This window comes from Delphinus delphis, chromosome 1 (genome assembly GCF_949987515.2).
Source record: "Delphinus delphis chromosome 1, mDelDel1.2, whole genome shotgun sequence".
In the NCBI taxonomy this organism is placed as follows: domain Eukaryota; kingdom Metazoa; phylum Chordata; class Mammalia; order Artiodactyla; family Delphinidae; genus Delphinus; species Delphinus delphis.
Window position 1 is genome coordinate 75,066,555 of NC_082683.1, and position 21,179 is coordinate 75,087,733.

A 21,179-nucleotide genomic window follows, 5' to 3' on the forward strand; every position below is an offset into this window, starting at 1 on the left:
TTTGGGGAAATTTAAATTTTTCTGATATTTTATAATATAGCTTTAAATACTCTTATTATAGATAAGAGTGACATTTAGGTCATTTAACTATCATGAAAAATTTCAAGTTTTTCATTGATTTTTATATACACTACGCATTAAATACTCAAGAACACAATATGATTTGACTTAAATTTATCTTCTGAGTAGTTTATAAGTCTGAACAAAGTAGAGATGAATATATTCCTTTGAAAATAGTCATATTGAGAAAAGATAAAATTAAGAAACCATTTAAGATAGGGCAACATAAAAATTATGAATTCCTAAAGGGCAAAGTTATGCAAAGCCTTGTCTGGTGCTGGGCATACAGTACATTCAAAGTACATTCAACAAAAATTTGATGGCCTGAATTGATGAACAAATTAAAAACAAATTCTATTTGAATAATTATATTTTCAATTACGCAATTTCAAAAGTTACCCTTTGTCTGAAAAAGCAAACAACTCCACCCCAACAAAAAATAACCAACTAGTATAGCTTCTATAGATAGGATTGAAAATTTTCATATGCAAACAAGAATGAATGCATCCAGAGGGAGAGAGGTTCTGTAAGGAGAGAATTTAGTTTTGAGACATGGATCCAAAAAACAATCATAAGATTTTTGTTCTTTAGTATTTGTGGAAGTACATGCCATGTCGGGAATATACTGAGTCCAAGTAGGAAAGTAATAAAAGAAGATTTAAATGACCTTTTCTGAGTGAGAATAATCTATCCAAAAGTTAATGCCAAAAAAATATTTGAAAGGACAAAAATAATAAATTCACTTTCCCAGTAAACTATAGAAACTAAACTTGAGCACAGGGCAGTGTGCAGCTGCAAATTAAGGAACTGTTCTGTCTTCTGAAAAAACCACAAATAGAAAATATGAGCTTCTGGAAAAATAAATGCAGAATAAAGAATTCATCTAAGTATCTGGCTCACTTTCATTCTCTTTTGCTGTTTTAGGTCTAAAAAGCCATCAAAACCAGATTTTTTTTCATTATGATACTGTTAAAAATCTTTGCAAATGATTATTGCTATTTATATATTTCCCCTTTTGTAATTCTATATATTTAAGCAATAAATATAGCACAGCTGAACTCTAAATTCCATTTATATGTAACATTCTAAAAGCTCAGAGAAAATCCAAAAAGACAATAAAATCCTTTATGACATAGCATACACTCTCTCTTCTAAATAAAACTTTGCTTAAATAGTATTCACAGTATATTTGAAGTCACTCAAAAAAACCTACAAAGTCAATTGCAAAGGCTACTTTCATCCTACTGAAATCTACAGAAAACTATTACTAAACTTATAATTTTAAAATAATTTATTTTGACCATTATTTGATACTTAAGTTTGGATAACCTATAGTGACAAAAAGCAGATCAGTAGTAGACTGAGGAAGGGAGGAACATGAAGGACAGAAAGGAAAGGTTACAAAGGTAAACAAAGAAATTTTGGGGTTTGATGGATGAGTTCACTATTTTGATTTCAGTGATTGTTTCACAAGTTAAACATATGTCTAAAATTATCAAATTGTACAATTTAAATATAGGCAGTTTTGTTATATGTAAATTATACTTCAATAAAACTGTAAAGCAAAAAGGTAGTTGGTATTGGATGTTTTAGATAACCACTTGCTTTTTGGTAGACAATAGCTTGCAACCACGTAAAGAACCTTAGAAAACCTGTCCCCAGATAAAAATCAGTGAAACTCATATTTCAAAATGTTTTGGAGATAATAACATGACTGTGATTTGATACTTACCTTTAGATAAATATCATTTTAGGTACTCATTGTCTATATACATGACTCATTTAGAATTCTTATGAGCATCTTTAAGAATATATAGTCATTCCTTCAACACATAGTTGCCATGTGTCAGGCATTGTTCTTGGTACTGAACATATACTACAGAATGAAGATATTCCCTTGTTTCATAGAATGTATGATATATTCCAGAGAATCTTTACCTCAGGTTCTCATTTCAGTGTGTGTAAGATTGTGGCAGGGAGTGGGAAGTTGGGTGATTTAAAAAGATGATTTATACTGTTATGAGGAACTATCATGTATCAATCGCCTACGTTTGGTTTAAATACACAACTATGGGCCTGGGCCACTCTATGTTTTTTCTCATTCTCTCGTTTTCCAAATGGAATGAATAGTGTGGCTATTTTGTTTTCTTTCTAAAATCATATACTGATTAGTTGAGATGTAGACCTGTATCTGGGTCTCACTGAGAATGCTCCTTACCCAAAGAACCTGGCCTTGGAGCTGTAACAAATAACTGACCAATACATTGGGTTATCTTTCTTTGGAGAAGGGAGAGTGTATTTTCATCTGTGTGGGTAGCCACATGCACTATGTTACCAAAGGCATTTTAAAACCTGTGTAAGTGCGAAGAAGGGTATATACAGATATTGGGCACCAAAAATGTGAAATGTAGACAGCATTTCTTTTTATCTGCTCACCATCTGTTTGGGGAACTACTCTCTTCCCCAGTTTGCAGTGCATGTGCTTCTGGTCCCCATCCCAGTTTTTAGGGGTATAGGATCACCTATACCCCTAGGTGATCCAAATCCTGCCAATTACAGTATTCCTGTTTCATGGCTGTTGTGATTGACTTAAAGATGACCATGTAATCCCAGTCAGATTGGCTGGAGCCTACCTTAGAATTTCTGCCGGAGCTACAGAGAAAGAAGAATGCTTTCTTTTTGCTAAGATTGCTAACTCTTAGAGCAATATAAGCCTAGAGTTGCCAAGAGCCACCTGTTCCACAATGTTTGTAAATGAAGCCAACAGAGATAAGGCTAGAAAATGAGAGTAATTTGATTATATTCATCCAGCTCCTGTATCTAGCCAAACCTCTAGGCACATGCAGTGCTGGACTTCCTGACTACATTAGCCAGTCCTGATTTTTTGGCTGAAAACTGTTTGAATTAGGTTTCTGTCATTTTTAATGGAAACAGACTTGACTAAAACACTGAACTGTCTGCAGTTCTCTAAATACACCCAGCTTCCTCATATATCTGTTCTGGAATGCCCTTGCCCTCTGCTTGCATTTGGTAAGTCCCTATTACGTCTTCATCTTTGATCAAGCAACCATGCTTCTCAGAAGTCTTTCTTAACTCCCTCCACCCCTGAGGTTCCTTCATCATACAATTTGTTACTAACTCAAATGTATCATGATCTGTGAAGCCTTTCATAGTTTCTCTTAGTCAAAATCAGTAGCTGTTCCTTTATATTCCTACAGAACTCTGTTAACATGGCTGTTTAGTACTTATTGCACTATATTATAATTATGGACGTGTTTATTCCAATATAATGTGAGCTCATGGAGGAAAATGAATGTATCTTACTCATCTTTATACCGCCAACATTTACCTTAACATGTTGCTGGAGACAATTCTCCATAGTCTCTTGAATTTCTGCACATTATGTAAATGAGGTACTTACCATTTCTCATACCAGTCTCTTTTCAGGGAATTTTGTATAGTAAACATAGAGATAGTGTCTCCCCCTATAGCAAAAGTCAGGAACACTTACTGTCCATATAATAATGTCTTTTTCTGGAACCCATTATTTTTTTATAGCTGTCCATTATAAAAGATTCAGCTTCCTTAAGCTCCAAGTTCTTCTTATGAAATGCAACCCACTGTATATGCAAAGGTCTCTTCATATCACCCTCTGGAAACTGAAGCTCAGTGAGTCAGTGCAGAAATGTTGATACTCCAGAAACTACTATTGCTGAGAGTAATAAACTATCATTTGTCTCTATCCCAGGAGTCTTGTGTCTTCTACCAGAATCTTTGAAACTGTCAGGCTAACTTGTTGGCTTGCAAACAGGATAAAATCTCAGATCCTTCACAGTCCCTGACGGTTCAGGTCATGAGGATGGGATACTGATGGAGACATAGCTTTCTGTAAGAGGAAGTATGAGGGCTTCACCAGATGATAACAGGATATGAGGAGAGTTAATGGGAATTGGCAGTGAATTTGACCAAATTGTGCAGTCAACCAGGCAATAAATCGTCCCGCACTTTATTGCCTGCTAAAAGGAGGAACTGGGAAAGATGGCTGTAGACCAAGTACTGGGAACGGGAAGCATCTTCAAAGACAGTTGCCCTAGTTGTTGCTAACTCTCCTCTGGATGGAAAGATTTCCTCCTAAATCTGGTGAGCAGCCTCAGGTCTACCTCATTGTAACAAAAGTACTAAGTACTATTATTAACAGTAACAGTACTAAGATTCATCCTAGGTTGGCAGAAGATTCCATCCCCTTTCAGATAACAGTTATAGAGACTGCCACTTATACTGAGTATGAAAGGATAGAAATTTGTGACTGTTATGGACAGAAACCAGGCAAATCAATAAAACTTTGGCTGGTTTACTTGGGAGATGAAGGGGAAGATTCCATATTTTTTTCCACAATACGACTATGGTATTAGGCCTGACTACCTAGCTAGTGAATACTGTGCCTCTGGTATAGCTTAGAATCAAAGGCCTTATGCAATTTGGCACCAATCTACTTTTATAACCTTATCTGTCACTCTAAACCAACACAAGAAATCTGCATCAGCTAGCCAGTTTTATGCACTGTCTGTAAATCCACCAAGCATATTACCTAGATGTCTAGCTCTGCTCATGTGATTTACCCTGCTTGGATTGCTCTCCCCTTTTCCTGCCCTTTATTCATCAACAATCTAATTCAAGATCCACCTTTTCCAAGACCCTTTCCCTAATCCTTCTATCTTGTTAACTCTCTGTACTAACACTGAACTATAATAACTATTTATTTAATTCTCACATGATGCTGTTACCATTATTAACAAGTATATGCATATATCTTGTCTTTCTCAAGCAGGCTGTAAATTTCCCCCAATTATGGATAACACATTCTTTTTGTATATATCCCACAGTGTTCACTAGGCACAGCCTTGCACACTGTAGAACTCAATAAACAATTTTTTATTGACTGATTTAATCACATGTTTTCTTTCAGCACTACTTTTTGAGTAACAACTAAAAACACCAAATTACTCAACCAAACTCAGTTGATAAAAGATACCAAAGATGTAACTGGTTTAAGTGAAGGGAATCAATTAGCACTAAGATCTACTCAACTAATGTAGCTGGCCACAAGCAGCCTTGTTCCAGTTAAGTTCACTTAAGTGCTAAAATGGACATTTAGAAGCACGCCTTCACTAACGAGCAGACTCTCCAAATAAACTTTGGTCTTTGTCTCTAATGAAGACCACCACGGTGGAAAAAGAGGACCCACTGCTTGGCCACTTCTGGTATCTCTGTGATTAGTGGTCTCAGCTCATTTTTACAGTAAACAACTGGTCCCATTTACCAAGAACATCATCCAAAATTCAACTATTTGGCAATCTCTGTAGCCCAGGGAGGTTAACGGCTGAATCAACAAACATTGTAACTATCCTGCTACCACATTTGAAGGTGGTTTACTGCCAGAACTGGGAGGAAGCATGTGATTAGTGCTAAAATTGATATTACCATGCTTAAAGGAATAGAAAAGAGTCCTGTACAGCATTCTCCATATGTTTTCCTTAAAAACAAAGAATGATTGTGGAAAAATTTTTAATCTTATGTTTTAAAGTACATAATGTTTTACCTTGAGACACCTCTAATATTTACAGTTCTGTGAAGAGCTAAATGCACAGGTATATTTACTTCTTTGTTACAGCAATTTAATAATTCACCTAGAATAAGCAAGAAAATAACTTTGAAGTGACATTTGTTCAGATGGTCTTTAATGATGAACAATTCTCTTCAATGCCAATGGCAAACAACTTAGCATTTACAACAAAAACTTCAGAGTGCTTTGCTTTTACTAACTCTTATGAAGATTTGAATTTCCAAACTAGAAAGCGCTAGCAAGAAATATTGGCCAGTCTTGTCCTGTCTTATTGGTAGTGTAGGTGACCACTTGTATGATATGATTAATTTGAGGGGTATCGAAGTTTCTAATCAACCACAAATTTTTCCCTGCTCACTAAATGATACTCAAGACTCACTGCATTACTTTCAGGTTTCTGTTTAGTGTTGAAATGTAAATATCCTTGAGAGGGAATTATATTGCAGTTAGCTGTTAACCAGTTACTGATGGGAGTGAAATATATTTATCAGGTCTTTCTCTAAAAACAGGCTTTGATAAGAAGGGTAAATTATGGAAAGAAAAAGAGACACTGGTTGTTTGAAATAGACAAGAACTCATACCCAACAGGGAGAGAATATAGAAAGGAGAGACCAGAGACCTCAGGAAAGAAATTCTTTGGCTGTTTTATAATTTTCTCTGAGAACTACACTGATTCTAGACTATTAAAGAATGACCTGATTTTTCATTTTTAATTTTATCAAACCTAATTAATCTTGATGTCTGGGAAAAAGACAGACAGTGGAGGCTTTGACATAGTCTGAATTTAGTATTAATTTCTTGAATATAAGCTCCTTAAAGTCAGGACTTAATCTAACTCACCATTGTTTTGTGTTTTTGGTGATTAACATAAAATAGGTATCTCTAAAAGACCTCCTGAAAATGAATAATTAGAACTGGATTTTCTATAAAGGAGCCAAAAAGGCAGGGATACTCCTATCATTAGGTGGACCTTTGGTTCTAAGGATCAGCCAATCACTCACAATTACATGACGGCCAATCACATTGTGTGTGGAGAGCATATCAGAGATTAGTGCCACCATTTAAGATCTAAAATATGTACGGGTGGCAGTCTCTATCATAGCACTGTTTAATTTGTCAGACTGGCCCATACAGAAATCAGTTTTATTCTGGAGATAACTGTAGACTACCACAGCCCCAAATGCAGCTGCTGTGTCGGATGTAGTATTATCACCAAAGCAGATGACTAAGGACTTCCCTTACATGGTGTGTAGTCACTGATTTGGCAAATGCATCCTTTTAATTTATGTTTTAAAAAAGAGACTTAAAAAATTTACATTCATGTGGGCCCCTTTCAATCTGGCAGTATCAGCAGTTCATCTTTACAGAGTTAGATACATATTTTAGTTTAAAGTGTGCCTTTCCTCTCTTTAGAGGTTTAACTAGCACCACTATCTAGGGAATTACAGAATGCCTGATCCACAGGCATGGACCTCATAAAGCATAGTATCCCTACACTGAAGGAGGTATAAGAGTGAGCCCATGATATGATCCACGGGTCTTAATCCACCTTGCACCATCTAGAGGTAGCCAGTCTCACAGAACACTGGAACTGCCTTCTAAAGTTATAACTGAAGAACCAGCTCAGAGGAAACAATATGAAAGGATGGAGTACCACCCTTTGGGATACAGTGTATTTATTAAATCAGAGACCTCCATATGATGCTTTGTCCCTAATAGGAAGGATATATGAGTCCCAAACCAAGAAGTAGAAGCAGGTGTGGTCCTATCTGCTATCACTTCCAATAACAGTACATTTTGTGCGTTCTGTCTCCACAACCTTGGACTCTTCAGGGTTGGAGATCCTGATACCCAAAGGGGCTCTCTCTTGACAGGAGGCACATCAAAGGTCCTAACAAACTAAAAGTTACAGCTGCTACCAGGACACTTTAGACTTTTTATGACAAGATATGAGCAAACAAAAAGAGGAGTCACCAAACTGGCATGGTTAACTGACTCTGAAAAACAAAAGGAAGAAAGACTGCTTTATACAAAAAAGGCAGGAAGGAATACACATGAAACACAGGTGATACAATCAACGCATCTTGGAACTGCCCTACAGTCTTGAAGGTTTAGGTTATACTACCAGATAAGTCACCAAGACCTACTGAGGAGGCAGCTGAGGGTGAGGGGAATTTAAAATGGATAGTGAAGGAGGGAGAAATAAGTACCATTTGTGGCCCCAAAGCAGCTGGGTAGACAACAGCCACAGTCCATCCCATTAAAACAGATCAATCAGACCAAAACTAAGTGAAGATACAGCCAAAAAGTAAAGAACATAATCAATAAGGAAGAGCAAGTCACTATATACTGAACTTCACATCTGATAATAAAAATATACCTTTTTGTCAAGTTCATATTGAACAGTCACAAAAAGGGATCATATATTAGGTCACGAAGAAAAAATCAGACTGCTAAGTTCCATAAAACAGAACAGATTATGATAACAGTGTAATGAAACAAGGAATTATTAACAAAATCAAAACCAACAGGATCTCCCACTTGGAAATTTTAAAAAGCCTTCTTAAATAACTCTTGGGTTAAGAGGGAGATACAAGCTGAAATTACAAAATATCTAAAAAATAATGGTAATAAAAATACTTAATACCAGAATACATGGGATACATTTAAAGCAATGATCAGAGGGAAAGGCATGGCCCTTAATAGTTTTAGGAATAAAAATAAAAGAATAAAAATAAATTAAATTCCCAACTCAAAAAGAAAAAGAACAACATAAACCAAAAGAATCTCAAGAAAATAATGGAGATACCAAGAGAAACTAATTATGTAAAGAAAAGAAAAAGAGAAGACAATAAATAAAAATTTCAGGGTTTTTTTGAGAAAAAAATTAACATACTAGACAAACTGAATCGAGCCTAATCAAGAGAAAAAATGAGAAAACACAAATATAAAAAATTTAACAAATTTTAAATAGCACACAAGAGAGAATTCTTAAAACAAAGTTTAAAAATCATGAGACTATTTTGCAGATTTATATGGAAGTAAATTTTAAAACCTAGGCGAAACAGCTAATTTCCTAAGAAAATAACAATTTAACAAAGCTAACCCCTTTAGAGATAAAAAGCTTAATTCTAAGCAGGCTAATTTTCACAGAAGCAACACAGAAAGGTACCAAGAAACTACTCCACAAAAAAGCATCAATTCCAGATGGTTTCACAGGAAAATTCCACCAAAGCCTCACAGGTAAGATAATCCCAGTATTCCATAAATTATTCTAGAGCACTAAAAACTAAGAAGACTTTCTATTTATTTTGATGAAATAAATATAACACTGATATCTAAACCTGACGACGTACCAAAAAAAGAAAGAATATTACAGACCAATATCACTTAGAAATACTGATGCAGCAGTACTAATGAATATTAGTATAATTAGTATTACATTAGGAAAATAATGTGCCATGATAAAGTAGAATATTTTCAAGAATGCAATAGAAAAGTCATATAGAAATAGTCAATGTACAGAAATTATATAGAAATAGTTATTATATACAAAAGTTAATAGAAAATCCATTACTATAATATACCGATAAATATATCTAAAAAGACATATATAATTATCTCTATACACGTTGAAAATATAGCAAATATCTGACTCTCTATATATATTTGACAAACTATAAAAATGATTCCTGATTTAAAGAACTCAGGAATTGATGATATTTCTTAACATGATAAAATATGTGCATATTTTAATTTTAATTTAGCATTTACTTCATGAGAAATCATTATAGCATTTCCACTGAAATGAGGAACAAGACAAGGATGCACACTACTTCCAACTCTTCAGCATTGTACTAGAGGTATTACAATGCCACTAGACAAGAGAACTGAATTAGAGGTATGGGAACTGATAAAAAAAAGTTTGAAAATTACATGAGAGTACATCTAGAAAACTTTAGAAAATCAATGGTAAAAATAACTCAAAAACAATAAACCACTAAAGCAGCAGGATGTAAAATTAACATTCAGAAATCAATAATCTTCATATACATACAAAACCTGTTAGAGAATACAATGGTAGAGAAAAATCCCATTTATAATAGCAACAAAAAAATAGGAACAAATTTAATGAGACATGTACAAAAACCTATATGAGGAAAACTTTAAAACATTCCTGAAAAATACAAAAGCAGATTTGAACAAATGAAAGACATCCATTGTTCTTTAAGAGGATGACTCAATATCATAAAAATGTCACTGCTCCCTAAATTAATTCATAGATGTAAGTCAAACCTAATAAAATATTTGGAAACCATATATCTAATAAAGGGTTAATATCCAAAATATATAAAGAACTTGTACAACTCAACATCAAAAAAATACACTCTGGTTAAAAATTGGGCAGGATCTGAATAGACATATTTCCGAAGAAGACATACAGATGGCCAACAGGTACATGAAAAGATGCTCAGCATCACTAATCATCAGGGAAATGCAAATCGAAACTACAATGAGATGTCACCTTATATCTGTTAAAATAGCTATTATCAAAAAGACAAGAAATAGCAAGTGTTGGCAAGAATGTGGAAAAGGGAACAGTTGTGTGCACTGTTGGTGGTAATATAAATTGGTACAGCCACTAAGGAAAACAATAAGAAGGTTCCCCCCAAAATTAGAAATAGAACTACCATATGATCCAGAAATTCCAATTCTTGGTATTTACCCAAAGAAAATGAAAACACTAACTCTTTAAGATATATGCACCCCCATGTTCATTCAGCATTATTCACAATAGCCAAGGTATGGAAACAAATGTTCTTCGACAGAGGAATGTATAAAAAAAATGTGAATATCATTATATCATATCTATATATATCATATATATATCTCACAAATGTGATAAATACACACAAACACAGTGAAATATTATTCAGCTACAAAAAGGAATGAAATCTTGTCATTTGCAACAACATGAACGAATCTGGAGGGCATTAAGCTAAGTGAAATAAGCCAGACAGAGAAAGACTAATATTGTACGTTATTACTTATATATGGAATCTAAAAAAAGTCAATTTTATAGAAACAGATAATAGAATGGTAGTTGCCAGGGGCTGTGGGGTGAGGAAATGGGGTGATGGAGGTCAAAGGATACAAGTGTTCAGTTATAAGAAGAGTGAGTTCTGAGGATCTAATGTACAGCATCATTACTATAGTTAAAAAAAATATGTATTATATACTTGAAGGTTGCTAAGAGTAGATCTTAAGCATTCTCACCACAAAAATTTATTGCACAGCAAAGGAAACCATAAACAAAACAAAAAGACAACCCTCAGAATGGGAGAAAATATTTGCAAATGAAGCAACTGAGAAGGGATTAATCTCCAAAATACACAAACAGCTCATGCAGCTCAATAACAACAAAAAACCCCCAGCCCAATCAAAAAATGGATGGAAGATCTGAATAGACATTTCTCCAAATAAGACATACAGATGGCCAAAAAGCATATGAAAAGATGCTCAATATAACTAGTTATTAGAGAAATGCAAATCAAAACTACAATGAGGTATCACCTCACACCAGTCAGAATGGCCATCATCAAAAAATCTATAAACAACAAATGCTGGAGAGGATGTAGAGAAAAGGGAACCCTTCTACACTGTTGGCTGGAATGTAAATTGATACAACCACTATGGAGAACAGTATGGAGGTTCCTTAAAAAACTAAAAATAGAGCTACCATATGATCCAGCAATCCCACTTCTGGGCATATACCTGGAGAAAACCATAATTCGAAAACATATATGCACCCCAATGTTCATTGCAGCACTATTTACAATAGCCAGGACATGGAAGCAACCTAAATGTCCATCTACATATGGATGAATGGATAAAGATGTGGTACAAATATACAATGGAATATTACTCAGTCATTAAAAAGAACAAAATAATGCCAGTTGCAGTGACAGGGATGGACCTAGAGACTGCCATACTGAGGGCAATAAGTCAGAGAAGGACAAATATCATATGATATCGCTTATATGTGGAATCTAAAAAAATGGTACAAATGAACTTATTTACAAAACAGAAATAGAGTCACAGGTGTAGAAAACAATCTTATAGTTACCTGGGGGAAAAGTGGGGAGGCATAAACTGGGAGATTGGGATTGACATATACACATTACTATATGTAAAACAGATATGTATTCAGATATTAACTGATTCACTTTGCTGTACACCTGAAACTAATGGAACATTGTAAATCAACTATACCCCAATAAGATTTTTTTTTTTAATTTAAAAGAATTAACTATGTGAGGTGATGGATGTGTTATCTTGATCTTGGTAATAATTCCACAAGGTACATCAAATCATCACATTTTACACTTTTATATATGCAATTATATTGGTCGATTATTCCCAGTTATTTCTCAATAAAGTTAAAAAATACCATAAAGCTTCTATCATTAAAATAATGTGACAATTGCACAGGAATAGACAACCATTCAAGTGAAACAGAAAACAAAGTCCAGACATAGACCCAATAACCATGGAAATGTACTTTATGATAGGGGTGGCATCTTAAAATCACTGAAGCAAAGACAAATTGCTTAATAAATGGTTCTGGGACAATTGATAAGCCATTTAGGAAAAGATAAAATTAAACATATATATCACAATATTCACAATAAAAAAACTCCAAGTAATTTGCTCAAGGTACTCAGCCTAACTCCTCAATTCTCATTCAGAAGATATCTCAAAAGCACTGTACTTTCCAGATATTAACTTAAGCCTTTCATCACCCAATTATTAACAAAAGCTATCACAGAAGTATATACCTAGGACCATCATTTTGGCCTCTAATAAGATTACTTTTACTGGATTGTACTTTGACATTATGATAGCAATCTATACTCAAATATGGAAATCACACAATACCATGAATTGTTGCCCTTCCTTTATACAAGTGATATGTCTTTATCCAAGGGAGAAGAAAAGCATATAACTGACCATGTTTCATTGTTTTGCCCAGTAGAAAGTTGAGACTCAAGTTTGCAATTCGGTTCTAGTGAACTGTACTGAACTTTGTGGCTGTATTTTGGGGAAAAGGTTTTTCAGTCTCAGCTGAGTTTTTAACACAAGTCAGAAGTTGTTACTAGTCCCTGGTTCCCTTCCCTGCTTAGTCCTCACAGAACTCTTCAAGCGCCCTCCTTCTGCATGCACACCTTTCTCCCACTCTTGGGATTTAGTATCTTACTTACAGAGAACACAGACTCTATCCTATTTGACCTCTTTCAACATCTTTTTCCTTTTAAAACAAGTCCCTATACTTGTGCTATGCATAACTTATTTATTCTTGATCTTCCTTGCTTTTTAGAGAAATGCACTGACGTCTGTGAATTTCCCTCTAGGCGCTGCTTTAGGTACAACACTAGATTTTATAGTGATTTGTTACTTAATTCTAAATATTTTGTAATTTCCATTGTGATTTTTTTTCTTCTCATGATGTTTTTAAGTTATCAAAGTTTATTTTACTGCTCTTAACACTGTCAATTTAAAACTTAATTGCACTGTAAACAGAGAATATAGCCTTCTGGAGTTGAGGGTCCAGGTGTAGTATTTTCAAACCTTGTTTTATAAAGCCTAAATTATTTCATCTATTACAATTGCATCATCTAATACCTTTATGTGGATGACTATACAAACATGTATCTCTAGTTCACTCTTTTGAGTGTCAGGTCTACAATTTTCTATACACTTATGAGACTAATTTCCTGTATGTCCTATAGGCACTTCAGCCCTAACAAAATCAAAACCAAAGCATTATCTCCACCCACCCTGAGTATCCTCCTCCTTCTTTTTTATTCTCTATTTTTAGAATGGTGATCTACATTCTACATAACTGTTCAAGCAAAAATTATTAAACTTGTCTTTTATTCCTCTCTCACACAAGCTGAATGAACTGAACTGAGTGATTCAACTGCTGTGAATTATAATTTCCTAATTATTTCTTGAAGCCAGCCTTTCCTCCCTATTATTACAGGCCCTCATCATTAATCCCCTGGCCTTGTATTATACTCCCAAGCAGCCTTAGTTCTGTCATCTCTCCCTCTCTCGTTCTCTTTTATCTTTACTCCTTCTACCACAATTACGTTGAAATGCATGCCTGATAAGTTCATTCCTTTGATTAAAAATCTTTGACCACTGTCTACAGGATAAAGTCAAAATACAGCACAACATATAAGATCCTTTACCTGAGAAAATTCATCTACTGTGCAAGTAGAAACTTTTCAGGCTTGATATACTGTTAAACATGCTATTTTAAATTCTTAGACATACAATTCTATTAAAAGCCTAATGTCAAGAAGTATTTAAATAGAGCTGTTGCCTCATATATGATATCCTACATCCTATATTCTTATGATCAAGAAGAAGTTATGATCTTTGGATTAGGCCCCATTTCCCAAACAGCCTGGAACCAATTATTGAGAGAATACAGGTTACATCTTCAGCCCCATCAAAAAACTTAAAATAGGTAAGGAGGAAGAATGGGCATAGGTTAGGGCTTACTATCTAACAAAGACAATGAGGCAATGCTTTGAATCATGATTGCAAATCATAAAATCTCAAAGGCAACAGAGGAAAAAAATTTTTTGGAAAATTAAGTAATAAGTAAAAACATGGCCCATGCATCCTTTAACCTGGCTTTATATAAAAGAAGAAAACGATCCAAAGCCATACTGATAACAAGGAGGTGACACAGTCCTTCCTAGGACACATACCATCTGTAACTAAAATTACAACAGAATAATCCATGTTCATAAAATTAACCTTTAAAGATAATAAAAGATAAATTAGGTTCTGTATCCTCAGTATGAGAACACAGGTAAATATGATTCGTTCCAGGAAGGTTTTCATGACAAATGATTAAATGAATGTAGGCTCATAAAAGATAAACTTATATTAATCTGTTAATTACTACTTTGTTACTAATCATTTTTATTACTCAAAACAATTTCCTTCTTCCCAGAATGATGACATCAGTACATTGCTGTATTTTACCTCCTATTACCTCTCTATTATTAAAAGTAGATACAATGTAGTTTTTTAGATTTTTGAACTATCAACATCCAATACGTTTTTAAATTAGACAATAAGTAAGAATAGGTATTTGCTAAAGAAATCAACCAACCCCGAAAGAGAGCTGTGCAATAAGAAATAGACCTTACAGTTTACAAAGAGAGGGAGAAAGCACCAGGACGGTACTATTCCTAGAAACTATGCCTACTGCTTTGACACTATGGGGACTTTATTGCTCTGATTTATTTATTGTGAAGCCAAATTCACTTTCTCACTGTTAATGCTGCATCTATGACTCTGATCAGATGTGAATGTGTATGTATATGTTTATGTACGCATATGTTTTGGTTTATATTTTTGAACTAGGGTGAGCTTCAGAAGCTTTACCTCTATGTAGTATATCTTTGACTCAAATAATTTTTTAAAAAAAACTCAAATGTTTCACCTCAGAAGCTTATGTCCTATGTAGTCTTAAGAAAAGAAAAAGCCCCTCTACATCAAGCATTAAGCCAAAGTAAGAACTTCAAATATACAAGCAAATCTGATATATGTGCTACAGACTTAATTGTATTTATTCTAGAATATGAGATCCAAATGATATATGCATATTAAAAAATTGGAAGCATTGTGCATTAAAAATTCAATGGTGTTTAGGTCCTGAAATTTGATTTCAAGCTCCAAGCATGTGTTATTAGTAGTCATTGTGCAGAACAAATAAATCAGCTGTGACCTAACCAGGACTACAATGCAGCTAATACCCTTTCTATTTTCTAGAGATCACTGTTGCATACCTCCTGACATAACAGAAAAAATTTAGTCCAAACTATTTTCAAAGACATCAACTTTAAAGAGAATCTTTCTTAAACCTATTACGTAAAAGCATGTTTTACTAGTCAAGTTTAATTTCTATATTTATTTAAATTAATTATATTCCCACCAACATTTTACCTCTGGTCCTCGAGAGCCAGATGGTCCTTGGGGTCCTGGGTTACCTGTTTGGCCCTAAAACGTGGGGGTGGGTGGGAGAAATCAAAGTATAAACATTAATTTAATAAATATGATTTAAAAAGGAAACATATGGTAAGCAAAAAGCACTAAATATATCATGCCACACAAAGTTGTAATGACTTTCTGGCAAACAACACTCAATATATAATAATATGCCAAAGTTTTAATGACTATTCAGAAAGACTTAATTTATAACCATCATCATTGTAGAAAACTTATTATATAGAGATATGTCTATATATATATATTTACTCCTAAATGTTAGGGCTACAAACAAATTAATGGAAATCAAATCAAGGAAAAAAATTATGTGTGTGGGTATGTGTTACCCAGAGATAAGACAGTAAACTTTGACTTAACAAAGTAGGGAACTCTAGATGAAGAACTGTTTCCATAAATAGCCAGGGTCCTCTGTCTCTGAAAATTCCTTTCTCCTTTCATAACTATAAGGGGCCTGATTTTGTAATTAAGAATCACCTGGATTTAAATCCTTGTTGCTTAATCTCTCAGCCTCAGTTGTCTCACCAATAAAACACGAATAATAACAACAGTAGTAACATTCCTACAGAGTCATTGTAAGGATTAAATGAGACAATAAATGTATAAGTGTTAAGCACAGTGCCTAGCACATAGAAAGTACTCATTAAATGTTAATCAATTTTATAACCATTAATCCTTCCCTTCACATCCTCTCTCCTCTCCTGGATGATACCTAGAATTCCTAGATTGCTTTAATCCTTTAACTAAACTTCTGAGGACTCAGTTTCAATAACTCTGCAGCCATTTTCTGACATTCAGGCTAGCAATGTGAAATCAGGGCTGGAGAAGAAGGTCCGAGGAAAGAGAAGTGGGTAAAAGCCTGCTACTAGAGAGGGCTGGTGATGCTCTCAAGAGAGGAAACTACAGAACAGGGAAGGCCGGTAGTCTGATACCCTTGTTTTCATTAAAAAATATTGAATTCATTATTTGTCATATTAAATTTCTATGTGAGTTTTAAATTTGACTTAAATAGGTCTCAGAATATATAAAATTGCTTGCATTTCTTATACATAAAATTTTATGTATAATATGGGTTTATCCACTTTCCAAGAAGTAAAGCACAGTTTTCCATATGTACTAAATTCAGTCTCGTAGAGTGCTAGAGTATCTGGACTTAAACAGTACACAATACAACTACTGCAATCAAATCTAGAGAAAAGTAATAAAGTATTATGCAGAACTTCACTGAAGTTCCCCTAAATAAACAAAATTATAATCCATCATACTCCATCATAATCAGTATCTAAGGGAGTCAAATTCTTAAAATGAATATTACCTCCAAGAGATAGACATGAAGTTCTCACTGAGGCCCTCTAGTGGCAAAATCTAAACAAGACACTAAATTTACAAGCTTGAGGAAAAATCAGCATACACTAGGACTTTGTTTTCAGAAAAGTTGATTGACAACCTGATATTTAAAAATATAAATTGTAGAATTTTATTCATCCTTCAGAAAAAATTTTCATTTTGAAAAACTTCAATGGCAAGTTTCCTTGAATGTCAATTCTCCTTTATAAAAACTGAGTTTTCAAGTAACTTTTAGAGAATTGAATAATGATTAAAAGTAAACTTCTACAAATGACAGCAACTTCTAGCTAAAAGAAAATGGAAAGGACATAATTGTATTTATTTTCTCTTTTTAAAAAAATAATAATATTTCTTAACAGCTTCAGATTGGTAGTTTCCTCTAGTTTTTAAATACTTGCAGGGTAAAAGCTTCCCTATTCCAGAATGTTACAATCCTTCTGGATCAGGACATTCTTTTATGTTGAAAACATTCTTTTATGTTATAACTTAGATCCATTTGGAAACAGTATCAGTGACACCAACATTTTATATAACAGAAAACCAAAAGTAGGAGATATAAAATAAGAAAGACGTTCTCATGACTCTGGCATTCTTTGCATGATAGTAAACAAATGATTTAGATAGGCACTAACTTGTATAAATTATTTTTAATATGATTACTGATACTGTGTACGTAATTTTTCATTAAACAGGTGTCTCCTTCCATAACGAGGAAAGTCAAACAACTACAATTTTTTCTAACAATAGATAGAAACAAGTGACAAATAAAGTGAAAGTCTAAAGGCAAGGCCATCTCATAAATATTAATTCATAAGTCTCTATCCTATCTTCAGTCCAAAGTATGTATATTTTGAAGATTTGATTAAAAGAAACAAAAAATAGCCAACTGTTTCCTACCAAACTAATCCCTGCTGACATTAAAATATTTTTATTAGAATAGTACAAAAAAGGTATAACACGAGCAAGCAAAAGCCTCACGCTCACCATTTCATGTTCCCTGCATCACTGCCTTAAAGAACCACATTAGAGTTTCTGGTGATCCCAGGAAAAACAAAAATTTAAGGTTTTAAGACAATGTGCTAAAGGTAAAACGGGCTGTCTTTGCCTTAGCTTAGACTAGAGCAACGTTGGGAAGCATTATTACTAAGAGAGGATTAAAGAGTCACAGAGCTGCAAGGCACCTTACATATGATATAGCCTGACTCCCATTTTAAACACGAGAAACTGGATACCATGGTGGTTAAATGTCCAAGGTCACAGCAGGTCAGTGTCAGGGCTGGAACTAAAATCTACATGTTATTCAGACCAGCAATTCCCCCTCTCCCACCCCAATAAACATGTTATCAATATAAATTGAATCAAAGAGTAAGGAAGACATTAAAAAGGTTTACCTTATATAAGCATGATATTTGACTCTGGTTTTCTCAAGTAATTAATTACAAAGCATAAGAGAATAATATCAATTATTTATTACTTAGTATTGACCTTAGAAAATGTGTCATACCACTTCCTTTTCTTGTTATCAAAAGTTAGAAAAGCCTCACACTAGAAGAAAATGAAGATATAAGAAGGGTCAATCACTGCAGATATTGAAAGTTCCTTTTACGTGGTTTAGAATCATCCTTGAAAAATAGAAGCTTTTTGTTAGCTTGACCTATACTCGTGCCCCTTCTGAGATTCAACACCACGGCACAAGTCTGGGTAGATAGCTGACTGAGTGAAAACTAGTTAAGGCAAAACTCACCACCAACACGTCATTAGATAAATAGATGCCGAAAATTGTTCTTTGGATTAAATAATTCCTGGGAAATGTATATGAAATGCTGTCACTGTTAGAAGTCATAAAGAATGGTGTATGTAAAGTTACGTAACTTAATGCTGCTTCCTTTGATGCAAAAATAAACAATTCAAAGATGAGAGGGTGGAGTTAGAGGGAACATGATGAATTGCTTGGGAAAACAACACTCTTTTATAATGTTATATTAATAAATTATGATATTATATCTAAGTTTTTGTATCTACAACCTTCACAGAGTTGTAATCAATATTAAAACCCTAAAACGGGGCTTCCCTGGTGGCGCAGTGGTTGAGAGTCCGCCTGCCGATGCAGGGGACACGGGTTCATGCCCCGGTCCTGGAGGATCCCACATGTCGCGGAGCGGCTGGGCCCGTGAGCCATGGCTGCTGAGCCTGCGCGTCCGGAGCCTGTGCTCCGCAACGGGAGAGGCCACAATAGTGAAAGGCTCGCGTACCGCAAAAAAAAAACAACCCTAAAACAATCTTAAAACATTAAAGCCCAGAACACTATGGCACAGTGGCTAAGTGCATGGGCTCTGACATATGTGATTTCCTAGGTTTTCCCAGGTGACTAACTAACTATGGGACCTTGGGCAAGTTATTTAACTCTCTGTGTCTCAGTTTCCCTAATTGGTAAAATAGGAATAATAATAGTCCCAACTTCGTATGATTGTTTTAAGGATTAAATTAGACGTATAGACCTTAGAAGAGCATCTGGCACTTTGTAAGCACTCAGTAAATGTTAGCTATAATAATTATTATGATTTTTAATATGCAGATAAATACCTTTAACTCATGTTTTAACCATTTTTCATTTAAATATTTTTAATTATCCAGTAACTTTAGTTTTATAGCTTCTTAGGCTTCAAGTTAACTACAGTACATGGTATCCTTTTATTTCAATTAATTGATGGTCAAAGGTTAAAAAAAGACAAGGAACTAGAATATTTGGGCCCATAAGAGAGTGTGACAATGCTGGTTTTTCTTCCGAATGTTTCCTTAATGAAACAGATATCTGGATAAATTAAAATATTATTTAAGGTGCCTTATATTTTCTGACTTAAAATCTACTGCTTAGTTTAAATACTGTCTATAATAGATCAACCAAGATCTTTAAGGCTCACAGAAATTTGGCTTTGGCCTGGGATGGGGTGGGGTGAGGAGGGTGAGATCCAATAATCTATGCAATGTGAGCTCAAAACTTCAAGGATTAGCTATATTCTAAAAGTGGAGAGAAAACGCCATACTGGTAGTCTTACATCCTACTTCTTACATTCCACAAACAACAACAGGTATCCAGACTCATGCCATAGTGTGTGTACTCCATGAATCAGAAAGAGCAAACCAAAAGTTCAAACCTACTGAAGGTCCTGGCTTTCCTCTCATCCCTGGTGGTCCAGGAAAACCCCTAGCACCCTAAAAGAAAAGAACAGTACAGTGAAGAGAAAAACTATTATACGACAGAAGGCAGATACACCTCTATTTACAAATTACTAAAAAAATTCATGGAATTATTCTAAAATAATTGAGAAAACTGTTTTAAACAAGACTTGTAAAACCATATTGATACCATATCCTAAAAAAAATATAATCAATGATTAAAATAACGAGTACTCCTTTCTTTTTAAAGAATTTATACATTTTCACTGGCTTTTGTTGTATTTATATAAAATTAACGGTAAAAACATTACCTTGTCTCCAGGATACCCTGGTTCTCCTGGCTCTCCCACAATGCCTTGTTCACCCTGGAGAGCACAATTTCACGTGAAGACACTTAAGCAATGCAAATGTGGCAGTATTATAAGAAGGCAAATACTAGTTATATAAGAGTAATTTCTCTATTTTTCCTACTTCTGAGAAAAATTATATAATTGATAGTAGAGATTAGATCCCATATTTTTTAAAACAAGTATTTTATAAGTTGTGTGGATTCAAAAGAAAAGTAAATGTGATAAGAAATCATCTCTATGACAATGTAAATATTTAAATCACCTTATCACCTTTGATTCCAGGTAGGCCCTTATTCCCCGAAAGACCCTAAAAAAGAAAGTGATACTTTGTGACACCATAGAAAAATCAAAGTGAAATATCCATTACAAAAATAGAAACATACCATTGGGCCAGGGATTCCAGAAGGTCCAACTGGTCCCATAGAGCCAACACTGCCCTGAAAAGCAATAAGAAAGAAAGGCATCCTTGAGCACCCAACTAGAATTTAAAAGAGAACATGGTAAACTTAATTAACCCAGAATGGTTCATCTCA

At 34.3% G+C, this 21,179-nt stretch overlaps 1 protein-coding gene across 1 annotated transcript in view; it reads right to left on the reverse strand.

The window, feature by feature from the left end:
* COL24A1 (collagen type XXIV alpha 1 chain) overlaps positions 1–21,179 on the reverse strand; it is a 392,309-nt gene that overhangs the window by 244,345 nt on the left and 126,785 nt on the right. The window contains exons 15-19 of the mRNA XM_060024757.1: positions 21,030–21,083; positions 20,909–20,953; positions 20,608–20,661; positions 20,279–20,332; positions 15,713–15,766 (exon numbers count right to left, since the gene is read on the reverse strand). Of these exons, the coding sequence (XP_059880740.1) occupies positions 15,713–15,766; positions 20,279–20,332; positions 20,608–20,661; positions 20,909–20,953; positions 21,030–21,083 (261 nt within the window). The remainder of the gene's footprint in view (positions 1–15,712; positions 15,767–20,278; positions 20,333–20,607; positions 20,662–20,908; positions 20,954–21,029; positions 21,084–21,179) is intronic.